The sequence below is a fragment of the Neltuma alba genome, unplaced genomic scaffold, assembly GCF_004799145.2.
Source record: "Neltuma alba isolate B1F8T4 unplaced genomic scaffold, ASM479914v2 tig00005273_pilon, whole genome shotgun sequence".
NCBI lineage: Eukaryota > Viridiplantae > Streptophyta > Magnoliopsida > Fabales > Fabaceae > Neltuma > Neltuma alba.
This window is the reverse complement of record NW_021634043.1, coordinates 110,764-125,802: the sequence shown is the minus strand read 5'-3', so window position 1 is coordinate 125,802 and position 15,039 is coordinate 110,764. Positions and strand designations below refer to the sequence as shown.

Genomic DNA, 15,039 nt, shown 5'->3' with positions numbered 1-15,039 from the left:
AAGAGTATATTTGTTAGTTGTTAAATAAAATATAGTGAGCAAAAGTTGCGAATGACTTGAATAAATGATGTTATTAATTGCTAAACGATAATGATTAATAACTAATGAAATGTAACAAATATCTAGTGATAGCTCTCCATTCTTAGCACGTTCAAAGAACATTTTAAGGATACTTGGAGAGTTATCATTGCAATTTGAAATGATTTATATGATCTAATTAGATAAATTAATTTTGAGCGTTAATTTAGGGATTTCCATCAGAATAGTTTTAAATTAATTAAAATAGATATAGTTTAGTTTGGAAAAAAACTAATAATAATGACTTAAAGTTTTCTAATGAAAGAAACTCGAAGAGTTTCAGTTTTATTTTATTTTGTTTTACTTTACCTATTTTTTTCCTTTCTATTCTCCTTTTATTTTATTTTGCTTTGTTTGTTTGTTGGTTTTCTCCATTATAAATTTAGAATCAGACACACTGTTTTGGGGACTCAGAATTTGGAACTGAGAGCGCGAGTTCTCTGTGGAGGATTTGGCAGCAAGAGACGACAGCGTTTTTGAATGCATGAAAGTGGGGAATCAAACCTAGAGACGCGCGTCCCACGAGCTGCGAAAGAGAGGGCGAGGAGCTGCCTCCCGGGCACTGTGCACAGGGGAGAGGATCGCTTGGACTTGTGGGCCAGATCGTTATATGCCTCCATCAGCGTCCTCATGTACTCCCTCCCATTCAAAGCATAAGATAATTTTTATTGAAAGAGTTTGGTTTTTTTTTTTTGAAGATAATATATATTTTTATCTAAGTATTTAATAATTTATTTCAATTTTATCCTACATATTCTCCTTCTTCTTTAATTTATTTATTATATTTTTTACTTATTATTTTTATTAACAAAGATATATTTGAGAACAAAAATACATACTTTACATATTTATGATTTTAACTAATTTTTTAATAAACATGAATGAATAAAGTTTATCTTATATTTTGAACGGAAGAAGTGTCTTTTTTCTTCACCTTTTCCTTTTCATCATTTTTCCTTTATATTTTTTTTTGGTTATTAATTGACTCTTAGGAAGATGCCCCTCGTCTTCTTCTCTCCCTAAAATAATTCTATTCTATAGGAAGATGCCTCTCATCTTCTTCTCTCCCTGAAATAATTCTATTCTAATGTACTGTTTTATATTTATTTCCATCTTGTCGATCTGGGACAAGGAATTATGACATAATAAAGATAAAAGCAAGGGTTAGTCGACTTTTTGATCCTTGAATCTTGATACATATGAGATGGTGGTAATCAGTATCAAATCACAAAGAAAGAAGTTGAGATAAATTCTAACCATCAGTTATAAATTACCTCAAATTTTATTTGAACTAGTCTCTTCATACTGTAAATACATAGCAAAACAAAATAATCTTAAAAGGGTTATGTGTTGGGTTTTTAGGCATACCAAACCCCCTAAAAGGGGCTTAAATAGAGAAAGGGCTGGCCTCTTCGGCCTGCGGTGTATAAATCAACTAGCAACATCTTTCTAGGCAGCGTTCAAACAAAAGAACAAGACGAATAGAGCTATTCGGCGGGTCAGCGGAGGCCCTTCCACGAAAAAACGCGTATGACTTGAACGGCAAAAGAGAATCATATGGTAGGACTACAACTAAATAATAACAATTGACTGACTTTTAGCCAAAAAAAGAAAAATTACAATTGACTGACTTAGTGTTTCTTTTTAAGTCTAGCATTTTGGACGACAAACAGAGTCCATTAAATTTAGAAATTTAATTTAATTTTTTAAATAAATTTATTAATTTTATAAGAGTCCATTAACTTTAGAAATTTAATTTTATAAAATTATTTTTTTAAGTAAATTTATTAATTTAACTACAGCTGGCTACTCTATAATGGAGAAAGAAGTAGGAATACCTCTTATTCTATTTATAAAATTTTATTTATAGATTAAAAATAAGATCTTATAATTAGAATTGAAAACATTTTTTCCTGCATTCACACTGTAATGTCCGCATCATGCTTTATCGGCATGCGCAGAAAATTTGACTGCCAGATCGAGGACAGTGAATAGGGCTAGAGTTAGGAGTGAGGACAAAGGACGCGTTTGGATCACATTAGGGGGACATCTCCACATGCAAAAGCCGCTTCTTCTTCTTGTTTTTTTTTTTCCAGCGCAAAAGTAGCTTTTTTTGACAGGAGTGTTGGGAAGTTCTTCGAGTCGGGGGAAGTTTTCACATTGAAATGCGAGTACTGTATTCGCATTAATTCTTTAAAAGTAATTGTATTAATTGACTCTTAGCAAAATGCCCCTCGTCCTCTTCTCTCCCTAAAATAATTCTATTTTACGTTTATTTCCTTCTTGTCGATCTGGGACAAGGAATTATGACATAATAAAGATAAAAGCAAGGGTTAGTCGACTTTTTGATCCTTGAATCTTGATACGTATGATATGATAGTAATCTTGCTCCCAAAAAAAAAGAAAGATATAATAGTAATCAGCGTCAAATCACAAAGGAAGAAGTTGAGATAACTTCTAACTACCAATTATAAATTATCTTAAACTTTATTTGTCCGAGTCTCTTCATATTTTAAGCTATATGTGCACATACATAGTAAACAACAATAATCTTGAAAGGGTTGTGTTTGGTTTTTAGTCATACCAAGACCCCTCTAAAAGGATTTGGCAGCAAGAGACGACAGCGTTTTTGAGTGCATGAAAGCGGGATATCAAACCTAGGGACGCTCATTCCACGAGCAGTGAAAGAGAGGGCGAGGAGCTGCCTCCGGGCACTGTGCAAAGGGGAGAGGATCGCTTCGGCTTGTGGGCCCAGATCTTTCTATGCCTCCATCAGCCCCCTCATATGCTCCCTCCTATTCAAAATATAAGATAGCTTTTACTGAAAGAGTTTGGTTTTTTTTTTTTAAGATAACATTTATTTTTATCTAAATATTTAAAAAGTTTTTTTCAATTTTACCTCATATATTCTTCTTTTTCAAATTTATTTATTATATTTTTTACTTATTATCTTTATTAATAAAGATATATTTGAGAACAAAAACACATACTTTACGTATTTATGATTTTAAATTGATTTTAACTAATTTCTTGATAAATATAAATAAATAAAGTTTATTTCATATTTTGAACGGGAGAAGTGTCTTTTTTCTCCACCTTTTCCTTTTCATCATTTTTCCTTTATATTTTTTTGTTATTAGTAGACTCTTAGGAAGATGCCCCTCGTCTTCGTCTCTCCCTAAAATAATTCTATTCTATAGGGAGATGCCCCTCGTCTTCTTCTCTTCCTAAAATAATTCTATTCTAACCTACTATTACCTCCGATCTTTAATATAAGATCCTATTTGACTTTTATTTTGATTCTAAATATAAGATTCCTATCCACTTTGTCTCCCATATTTATATATTTTTTTTCCAAAGTAGCTCTTCTAACAATGATAGTTCTAGTCAATACACTTGATTAGCAAGGATATTTTAGGAAAGACAACACCTATTTAGGACAAATAACTAACTCAACTTACTTCCTTAATTTCATCAAATTAGTCAACTGGGTTTTATAATTAGGACTGGAGGTAGTATTTTATATTTATTTCCATCTTGTGGATCTGCTACAAGGAATGACACAATAAAGATAAAAGCAAGGGTTAGTCGACTTTTTGATCCTTCAAGCTTGATACGTATGAGATGATGGTAATCAGCATCAAGTCCCAAAGGAAGAAGTTGAGATAAATTCTAACCATCAATTATAGATTGTCTCAAACTTTATTTGTACTAGTCTCTTCATACTGCAAATACATAGTAAACAAAAATATATATATTTTCACATAGAGGGTCTTATATAAAAACTTTGTTATGTTCTAAAAATTTAATGCCTTTTATTTTATTTTATTACAATTGATGTCTTAGGGGGTGTTTGGATATAACCAAACCATGGTTTGGAGAATAGCTTCTGGAGAATAGATTCTGGGGAGAATAGATTTTTTGAAGAATAGATTTTGTGAAAAAGTGATTCTAAGAAGTGAGAGTGTTTGGATAGTTGTTATTAGAAGCACTTTTTACATGTACAAATTACTAAAAAAGGCATAAGTTAATATGATAATTACAGAAAAAATATATTTTATGATATATTTTAATTTGAAGGAATAAAATTGTTAATAATATATTTTTTATTAACATAATTAATAATACATAAGATATATAATTAATAAATAATTAATATGTATATATATTTATAAGATATAAGATTAAATATATTTATAAAAAAATATGTTTATAAAAAAAACAACAAAATACATATTCTATAGGTTCTCATACTCTCCTTTTTTTTTTTCCAAAAGCAAAAAATTTTTGCTTTTCCCAAAACCATGGTTTTGACTCAAAACCATGGTTTTAGATTTTTTAAGGGTGTTTGGGAGATTTTTTCCCAAACCATGGTTTGGGTTGGAACCCAAATACCCCCTTAACCATTGTTTCAAATAGAATTGACTCTGAAAAAATGAATATGTGTGAGCAATTTCATTCTCTCTCTCAGAATGAAAATTTTTTATCATGAAAAATAGGACAAGGAGCTCTAATGCCCCACTATCTTATGCCCCTAGAAATAAATTTCCAAGCAAAGAAATATATTGATGGACCTCATCTCAATGTTGGAGCTAGGGCTGGCCTACGGTGTATAAATCAACCAGCAAGATCTTTCTGGGCAGCATTCCAACAAAGTAACAAGGGGAATTGAGATATTCGGTGGGGCAGCAGAGGCCCTTCCATGAAAAAAAGCGCATGACTTGAACGGCATCAGAGAATAATGTGGTAGCACTATAACTAAATAATAATAATTGACTGACTTCTGGCCCAAAAAAAAAAATTTTACAATTGACTTACTTAGTGTTTCTTTTAAGTCTGGCATTTTGGGCAGCAAACAGCGTCCGTTAAATTTAGAAATTTAATTTAATTTTTTAAATAAATTTATTAATTTTATAAGAGTCCATTAAATTTAGAAATTTAATTTAATTTCTTAAAAGTAATTTAATTTTATAAAACTAATTTTTAAAGTAAATTGATCAATTTAACTACAGCTGGCTACTCTATAATGGAGAAAGAAGTAAAAATATCTCACATCCTACTTATAAAATCTGGTTTACATATTACAAAAAGATATTATAATCAGGAGAGGAGGCAGTGCACTACTGACTACACCAAACAAAAGGGGCTCACCTAGTCACCTTTCCAGCATTCACGCTGGGCTCACCCACTCACCTTTCCCGCATTCACACTCTAATGTCCGCATCATGCTTTATGGGCATGCGCAGAAAATTTGACTGACAGATCAAGGATAGTGAATAGGGTTAGAGTTAGAGATGAGGACAAAAGACGTGTTTGGACCACATTTGGAGGACATCTCTCCGTGCAAAAGCAATTTTTTTTTTTAAAAAAAAGTAGTTTTCTTTTTTGCCAACGCAAAAGTAGCTTTCTGGGTTTAATTGGTGTGACGAGAGTGTTGGGAAGTTCTTCGAGTCATGGGAAGTTTTCACATTGAGATGCTAGTACTGTATTCGGATTAATTCTTTAAAAGTAATTCACATGAAGATAACAGGAAGGGTTAGTCGATTTTTTGATCCTTGATTCTTGATATGTATGAAGTAATAGTAATCAGCGTCAAATCACAAAGGAAGAAGTTGAGATAACTTCTAACCATCAATTATAAATTATCGTAGACTTTATTTTTACTAGTCTCTTCAAACTTTAAGCTATTTGTGCAAATACCTAGTACACAAAATAATCTTAGGAGGGTTATATATGTTGGGTTTTAGTTCATTCCAAGACACCCCCCAGGGACCCCTAAAAGGTTCTCAAATAGAGAAAAGGTAACTTACCAAATTGAACTTGAAATAATTTAGATCGTTGGTGCGGCTCCTCGAATGACTACCCATAATAAGTATCCACACAAATGGAATCATGAAGACGAATTGTCTTCATGCAATTGATTGGCCTAATGCCCAATCTTCAACATTATATGTATAGATGTGAGAGTTTAGGAATTTCACTTCACAGTTTTACATAGGCTCCCGGAAATATTATCCATACATAACGTAAAGTTCAAAAGGATTATGTAAAATTTTACCTATAATTTACTATAAAACTGGAAAAATCCTATAAAAATAGTTTTAAATCACTATATCTCAAATAAAGAATTTCAATAAAATTTGTTATTATTTTGTCAAAACCAAATAAAATGTTGTTGTCAAATCTGATTACAATTTTAATAATTTTAAGTTTCTTTTTATGGGATTCTTTTTATGGAATTTGTGTTTTAGTTAGATTGATATTTACTTAAAAATATAAGAAGAGGACCAGTGAGGCATATTCTTAAAATCAAAAGTCCTTTTCGGTCGGAAAATTCAGAAGCTTCTTTCTTTATAATTTGACGCTCATTACTATTATATCATGCGCATCCAGGATCAAATTTTACCTATAGTGCTTATTTGGAATGGTAATGGGAAACTTCAAAAGTATTTTTTCAATTGCGATTTACAAAATATGAGAAGGTAAGTATGGATAGATTTCTCTCGGCTTATGTGAAAGTACTTATAAACACTTATATAAATAGGTGTAAACAAGCCGATAGTACATTTTTTTAATCAGAAGAAATTTTCCATCGTTTATACTTTGACCAAATATTAAATATTTTTATTATATATGGTCATATTTGATAAGGATAATGAAAGTATAAAAATTAATATAATGTTAGAATGTATTGTAGTTAGTAAAGATCATATTAAATATTGCTGGTAAAAGAAAAGACCATATTAAAGATTAACAGAATTTTATAAAAAATTTAACTGCTTTTGATCATACGCGTGAATTAGTGTTTTGGATAGTTGATTTGCAAAACATTGAATGTTGGGGTCTTGAAAGAGATTGATTTCATTAAGAAAAATACTCCTTCTAATTATATATACAGTACAGGTGCGCGTGACATGCTCTCACATCTATTCTGTAGCATAAGAAAAAATATTCTCATGTAAAGTTAGTCCTATATATAAATTAAACAACACTTAATAATGGTGTAAAACTTTAATGTACTTTTTTTTTCATTTTTATCCCAAATTATCTTGACTGTGTGAAGAATGAATAGCTGTGCGTACGCAATTTCATTATCTCTTATACTGAAATTTTTCGTCGCAAAAAATGCGTATGAATTAAACGGCAGGTAAGAGAATGATAGGGTAGAACTGTAACTAAATTATAGTAATTAACTGACTTCTGGCCCCAAAGAATAATAATAATAATAATTGACTGACTTGTTTATTTTAAGTCTGGCGTTTTGAATTAAATTATTATGAAGGTCGGTTGGCTTTCTCGCAGATAGCGGCTATGTTTGGATTGCAGTTGGAGAAGCCAAAAACACACGGGAAAGCGTGAAACTGAGGTTAGTGGCTTATTGCAGCTTAGAAGATTGTTTGGATGTGACTCCTTTTCTAACTGACTTATGGGAAAAAGTAACTTTTCTAACTGACTTATCCAACGTAATCTGAATCAACTTTTCTAACTGACTTACGGGAAAATTGTGCAAAGCTTACGATCTAATTAGTCATGTGATTTTGTTTACTTTAATTAGAGACCAAATAAATTTGAATTTATATTCTTGTTTATCCATTATATATATTTAATTAATTATCTACAATGTGTTTTCAAATTTTTCTCCATAACAAATATTTTTATTTTATAATCTCACAAATAAACTATTTATATTTTATCATAATAATTTTACGTATTTTTTAAACTATTATCACATTAAAAATATTAAATTTCAAACACTACTATTCAATAAAATCCATGCCCTTTTCGGTCACTTACAACTAAACTAATTTTTCTATTAATTATCTAAACAACTTTTAACTTTTTCAACTGACTTTTTATAAGCACCTATCCAAACATAAATCATATTACACTAACTGACTTTTACTCTAACTTCAGTTATAAAAGTCAGTTAGACTATAAGTCAGTTTTGTCCAACGCCAATCCAAACATACCTGTTGAAGCGATCCGTTGAAGCGTTTCATTGCTCCGCTGTCTGGTTCCGTCAAAAAGCCATGGCTGCCGCTGCTGCTTCTTCTTCTTGCAGTTCTTCCTGGACTAACCATGTGTACTTGAGTGTTAAAGGTGAAGATACTTGTGGTTTCACTTCTCATCTTTATAATGCTCTGAAACAGAGAGGAATCCATGCTTTCATGAACCATCCATGGAATGAGACGGATATCTCTGGAGCAATAATACCAACAATTGAAGAATCAAGAATTGCGTTAGTAATTCTCTCTCCAGTTTATGCTTTTTCACCATCGTGGCTGAATGAGCTGGTGAAGATAATGGAGTGTAAGAGAAGTCTAGCTCAGGTGGTTATCCCCATATTCTATAACGTAGATCCCTCTGATGTTCTTCATCTGAGAGGCCAATATGGTCAAGCAATGGAAATACAGGAGCTATCGCCGGGAAGGGGCCGTGATCAGTTGTTGCGGTGGAGGCAAGCACTTGCCGAAATATCCACAATTCCCGGCTTTACTTACTCAGCATCTCAAGACAGCAGGTTGTTGGATTAATCCCTTCCTATTTCATAAATATAGTTCTATACTTTTTGGAACAATTGGGACATGTTTGCTTGCATAAATTCTTCATTTTTGCAACTTTTAGAGACATCTTTATTTGGGTTACTGTGCTTATTGTTGTTACTTGTACTCCATCAAATTTAGATTTTTTTAGTCAATTAAATTTTCAAACAAAGGTTTTTAATCAAATTTTCTTACTTAATTCTAATATAGAATCCTGTGATTCTGTGCTAATTCTAAATATGAGCAGACGATGATCTAATTAATTAAAAATATATTAACAACAACAGCCTCCTTTTGCCCTTGGCTTTTTGAATCCTTCTCCTATTCTATTTCAGTTTTCCTTTGATAGATGTACATAATTAATTAGTAGCCTAGCTTGTTGTAGCTCATGCATGAAATGCTTTCCTAGACAATTTGATCTCGCTTATAATATTAGGCTTATTAATGCTTGCCCCTTAGTCAAAAAATAATACACTTATTTAGTACCTAAATTATTGCATCTCTTACTCTTAATGGTCTAATAAAGTTCTTCTGCTTAAAAATTAGTCCTGCTGGTTTATTTCTAATAATGATGCTAATTAATTATTGTTTCAAAGATGTTTAATTTAATGTTGACAGTTGGACTGAAAGTGAGCTGGTTGAGAAAATTGTTGAGCAAGTTTCACGAGAATTACCGTCTACTTCTAACCATCCAACGGGAATACAGTCACAAGTTCATAAACTAAAAGTTGATGAATGGTTGAATTATGACGTGTTCTTGAGTTTCAGAGGCAAAGACACTCGTCGCGGTTTCACTTCTCATCTTTATAAAGCTCTAAGGCAGTCAGGAATCCATGCTTTCATGGACGATACAAGGCTTGAAAGGGGAGAAGAGATCTCCGTCTCATTATTGCAAGCAATTGAAAGATCCCGAATTGCGCTCGTAATTCTGTCTCCAGATTATGCGTCTTCCACATGGTGTCTGGATGAACTGGTAAAAATAATGGAGTGTCGAAAAAATCTAGATCAGATAATTATCCCCATATTCTATCACGTACATCCATCTGATGTTCGCCATCAGACAGCCATATATGATGAAGCCATGCAAGTACACGAGGAAAGGTTTGGAAGAGAGTGTGATCGGGTGATGCAGTGGAGGAAGGCACTCAATTACATTTCCAAACTTGCCGGCTTTGATTTATCACAAAATTGGTAATATATTCTAAACCAGCTCTCATTAAAAAAAAACAAAGAAAGAAAGAAAAAAGTGAAAGGAAATGATGATGGGTCAAACTCTTCTGTTTAAAAATAAGTCTTGTTGGTTTTATTTCTGATAATGATGTTGTTTATGTGGCTGATTATAGTTTTTTCATTGATAATTAATATTGACAGGATTGAAAGTGATATGATTCAGACTATTATTGAGCATATTTCAGAAAGAGTAGACACTGGACAATTGGTTGTAGCTGAGCATCCAGTGGGAATAAAGCTTCGAGTTGATGAATTGACAATTGAATGGTCAGGGAAAAACAAAATCCAAAAACCTCTTATCATAGGCCTCTGGGGGATGGGAGGCGTTGGCAAAACAACTGCCGCCAAAGCCATTTACAATACAATTGGCCTTGAGTTTAGAAGAGCAAGAAGTTTTCTTGCAAATATAAGAGAAACTTCAAAGCATGTTAATGGCCAAGTCAATTTGCAAAAGCAACTCATTTTTGATATACTTCAAGTAAAAGTTTCCAAGATACCTAACATTGACAGAGGAAAAAAAATAATTCAAGAAAGATTTCCCAACATAAAATCATTTATTGTATTGGATGATGTGGACAGTGTCAATCAACTGAGCACACTTTGTGGTAGTCTTGAATGGTTTTGTCCTGGAAGTATAGTGGTCATAACAACTAGAAATAGCCATTTACTTGATGCCATTAATGCTGACCACAAATATGAAATAGAAGAAATGAATCAAATGGAGTCTCTTATGCTTTTTAGTTGGCATGCCTTTAAGCAAGCCGATCCCAAGGAAGACTTCAAAGAATTGTCTAAAATGGTAGTTGGATATTGTGATGGACTTCCACTGGCTCTTGAAATCCTTGGCTCCTATTTGCGTGGGAGAACAATTAAACAATGGGAGAATGTGTTGTCGAAATTACAAAGGATTCTTACTAAAAGTATACATGAAAAGTTAAAAATAAGCTATGATGGATTGGATGATGATACAGAGAAGGATATTTTCCTTGACATATGTTGCTTCTTTATCAATAAGGACAGGAACTATGTTACACAGATATTAGATGGTTGTGAACTTTATGCAGAAAATGGATTACAAATCCTCATAGAGCGGAGCCTGGTGAGAGTAGGTAGAAATAATAAGCTTGAAATGCATGATTTATTACAAGAAATGGGAAAAGAAATCATCCGTGGAAGCCCACCTAAAGATCTTAAGAAACATAGCAGACTATGGTCTCAAGAAGATGTGCTTGATGTGTTAACAGATCATACAGTAAGCATTTTCTCAATATACTACTTTATTTTGTAAGTTTTGATGTCAAGGAATGCATTATCTTTTTCTAAAATACAATTATCATCTTCATTTTTCATTGCTACATTATACGTGTTTCATAGCCTTTGTCGTAGCAATCTTGTACATAAGAAGCAAGATCAAGAGATATATACATGTTGGCTGTTGATTGGCTTTGTTCCAACATTTATCATATGTTTTTCCTTGCTTATAACATTTTTTTCCTCCTATGTATTTATAGGGAACCGAAGCTATTGAGGGTATATCTCTAAAGGTATCAAAAACCCATAGAGATCCCATCGATTCTAAGGCATTTAAGAAGATGAAGAGACTCAGATTGCTCCAACTAGACTATGTAAATCTTAAAGGAGATTATAAACACCTTTCCAAAAAGTTGAGGTGGGTTCGTTGGCATGGATTTTCATCAAAATACACTCCAAACAACTTTTACCAAGAAAAACTAGTTGCTATTGACTTCAAATATAGCAACCTCAAAGTAGTTTGGAAAGAGTCCAAGGTATATATGTTTGTTGTTACAATCTATGAAGATAATCAACAACACTCATATAATTCTTCTTGTCTAAAGTTTCTAATACTTCACATGCGTGTTTTGTAGAAGTTGCCAATGTTGAAGACACTCAATCTCAGCCATTCACCTTCCTTGACACAAACTCCTGATTTTACATATCTACCTAAACTTGAAAAGCTTATGATAAAAGATTGTAAGAGTTTGATGTTAATTCAAGAGAGCATTGGGGATCTAAAAACTCTCCTCCATCTTAATCTCAAAGATTGCAAGAGCCTCAAAGATCTTCCTAGAAGCATCTACAAGTTGAAATCATTAAAGACTTTCATTATTTCTGGTTGTTCATTGATTGACCATTTAGAAGATGATATTGAGCAAATGCGGTCCTTGACAATTCTTATGGCAGATAACACTTCCATAACACAACTACCCAAGTCATTACCAAGATTGGAAGGGCTTAAGCATGGATATGTCTCTTTCCCTGGTCATGAAGGAAGAGGGCAAGACATATTTCCTTCTCTCATATGGTCTTGGACGTCACCTTATGATTTTCCTCAATCCCGTATTGAAGAATCTGTGCAAGGCGTATCATCTATAGTTGCCTCCATTGGATGGAATAGTGGCTTGCGTGGTCTATGTCAATTTCTGGGCGATCTTGTGAAGCTTCCAGGTACGTGGGAGCAATGTCGATCACAGTTTCGATTTAATAAAAGAATGGCAAAACTTTTGGATGCATTGTATGAGAAAAATTTTATGGAATTTAAATCAACTCAAGATACACCCGAGATCTTAATAATGGAAGCTTCTGCATCATCTAAGGGCCATGATGACCAAGTTCACAGTGCAAGGTCAGCGGATTCCGTCAATTCTCTTTTACTTCAACTGGGAGAGTGCGACAAAGCAGAGTTGCTAAAAGAGAAAATTTCACAGGTTTGTCTCTTTTTCTTTTTCTTTTGTTTTTTTTTTTAAGCTATACTTAGCGCGTGTGTCTGTTTTCTGTGTTGATATAAGGATGAAAAGGCTTCACTTTCGTTTACGGACAATAATAAACAGAAACGTGAACAATTACTTCCCTCATGCTCTAATAAAGATTTATGCTCCTTTCTTTTCGTTTTTGGGCACATTATTATGTAGTTACTGTGTTGATGCAATACAGGGATGGAAGTATGGTGGGTGGGATGATTCTCACCTACCTGGTGATCAGGATTCTGATTGGTTCATCTTCAAGGGTGAAGGATGCTCCGTAATTTTGAAGGTGCCACAAGTCACAGGTTGTCAGTTGAAAGCGGTGCTTTTCAATGTTGGGTATTCTGCTTGTGTGGATGACACAAGGCCTCAATTTCTCATAAATGTTCTAATCATTAACCACACAAAGGATACGATTAAATTACTAAAAGGGGACCCAGCAACTTTCCCTGAAGATGCAGAATGGCAGAGTATCATTTCAAGTTTTCAACCTGGTGACATCGTGCAGCTTATTATAAGTATTGGGCCTCAATTTCATGTGAAGAAGATTGCAGCATACCTGGTTTATGACGGTTCTAAGCGTCGCAGGTTATTGAAATAATTGTTGCACAAATTGATCCCGGTTTGTAATATATCCTCGGTACTTCTGCTGTAGGCTGTAATTTTTAGAAAGGGAAAATAACGACTACGGGATTTTTAAGCAAGATAATGACAATTGAGGAGCCCAAAATTTCAAACTGCCAATTGCTACAGATTTCAGCCAAGATTTTTACTAGTCAGCTAGAGCATTTTGATTCTTAGAATTTTCCTAATTAGGAAATGACCTTGATCTTCAATTGGCATTTTCAAGTTTCAGGGTCATTAACCGTCATTATCCTGCTAAAGCTGATCCTACCTGCCATTTTCCCTTTCAAAATCTGTCGTGATATGTTCGACAATGTAGTGTGTTTGACTGCTTGTGTGTGAAGACTCAGATGGGTGAATTGGACTTTGAAAAGATTATTGTTGTTTTTAAGTTATCTATTGACTGATAGAAGCTTTCCATTCCAACATCGCGATTTGAAGATCATCTCTCTTAATACAATATGAATGTTGGAAGCTCAGATTTTTAAATTTTCAGAGTAACCAATTTGAAGTCTACCAAAAACATGGAATATAAAATCAGAGATCAATCCATAAATTTCAAGAAACATATTTCTGAACAGCATTTGTCATCCTTTAAACAGTTTTTTTCAAGAAAAGCACAGTAGAATCGGAAACCTTGACCTTGCACCACAAATTTCAAGTACGTTGCAGTTTAAATGCAGATGTAATGAGGTGGCCTCACATGTTGGGGGCCTGTCAAGAAGATAAAAGAATAATGCAGGCGTTTTTATTTTGTTATAACAGGGGAACCTCAATTTATATTTGAATATCATAATCAAACAATAAGTAAAATTCCATTTTGGTCCTTCGAGGTAACTCCTGTATCAAATAACTTCATCAATGACTTCTTGTTTCACTTTACTACTCTGACAGGTTGACTTTATTTCAATCTTTGTTCTGCAAAAATTTACACAGGATACTGAAAGGGTAATGTTAAAACAAATATTACACCTAGGAATGGCCAATGTATAAAAGGATCACAAAGATAGATAGATATGCATAGAGTTTGCTCTGTTTTAATTAGTTTTCTGATGGATCACAAGGGCAGCCATAGGCATAATAAAAGTACTGCTGTGCTATTTGTTTAAATATAGGCGTCGTCAGAGTCCCTTGCAAATTAGCAAGCTACATAAAGAATACCAATATACTAACGCGGCAAAGTCAAATGGTTCTTTATTCTCCAACATTAATTTCTTATTCCCATATCAGACTTTCCTGCATCCTATTTTTCACAAGTCAACAAGTAAACTATATTAATTAAATTTGTTTTGCATATATATGTCTCTAAGATTTAACTGGATGAGATTTTTCACTTGGATGTCTTCGAGCTTTATTAATATGGATTATTATCCTCTGAAATTAAAGATTTGCACCTTTCAATAGCTGGAAAGAAAAGACTTTCCCCCAAGAGCTGCAAGCACGATTTCAACAAGATATTGGTCTGCTAGCTTTCTTTCACTACCAGCATAGTCACTTATAAATATTTTGCTACTTGATGTTCTCATTTGTATTCTAATGCTGTACTTTTTACATTGTAAGCCTTTTTTTATTATTAATGTGATATTTTTTTTAATTTGCAAGATATGATTTATTATTGTAAATATACTAAAATTTAGAAATTTAATTTAATTTTTTAAATAAATTTACTAATTTTACTTCAGCTGGCTGCTCTATGATGGAGAAGGGAGTACGACTCATTTATAAGAGTCCAAATGGGCAAATCTACCTATATACTACAAACAGTAAAAAAAAAAAAAACTACCCAAGTCTTATAAAGTAAA

At 33.0% G+C, this 15,039-nt stretch overlaps 2 protein-coding genes across 2 annotated transcripts; both read left to right on the top strand.

Moving 5' to 3' along the window:
* The first annotated feature begins 8,108 nt into the window (after positions 1–8,108).
* On the top strand, positions 8,109–12,354 carry LOC114747249 (TMV resistance protein N-like). The gene is made up of 7 exons (XM_028935548.1): positions 8,109–8,599; positions 9,240–9,594; positions 9,682–9,812; positions 9,993–11,103; positions 11,363–11,638; positions 11,738–12,209; positions 12,311–12,354. The coding sequence occupies exons 1-7, from the start codon at positions 8,109–8,111 to the stop codon at positions 12,352–12,354; spliced, it is 2,880 nt and encodes a 959-aa protein (XP_028791381.1).
* Positions 12,355–12,422: 68 nt separating this feature from the next.
* On the top strand, positions 12,423–13,632 carry LOC114747237 (uncharacterized). Its single transcript, XM_028935536.1, has 2 exons — positions 12,423–12,577; positions 12,804–13,632. The coding sequence occupies exons 1-2, from the start codon at positions 12,443–12,445 to the stop codon at positions 13,212–13,214; spliced, it is 546 nt and encodes a 181-aa protein (XP_028791369.1). The 5' UTR covers positions 12,423–12,442; the 3' UTR covers positions 13,215–13,632.
* The last annotated feature ends 1,407 nt before the right edge of the window (positions 13,633–15,039 follow it).

Coding starts and splice junctions, on each gene's coding strand:
- LOC114747249 (XM_028935548.1), top strand. CDS start 8,109: ATGGCTGCCGCTGCTGCTTCTTCTTCTTGCAGTTCTTCCTGGACTAAC. Junction 11,104..11,362: donor ATGTGTTAACAGATCATACA/GTAAGCATTTTC, acceptor ATGTATTTATAG/GGAACCGAAGCTATTGAGGG. Junction 12,210..12,310: donor TTATGATTTTCCTCAATCCC/GTATTGAAGAAT, acceptor GATCTTGTGAAG/CTTCCAGGTACGTGGGAGCA.
- LOC114747237 (XM_028935536.1), top strand. CDS start 12,443: ATGGAAGCTTCTGCATCATCTAAGGGCCATGATGACCAAGTTCACAGT. Junction 12,578..12,803: donor TAAAAGAGAAAATTTCACAG/GTTTGTCTCTTT, acceptor GATGCAATACAG/GGATGGAAGTATGGTGGGTG.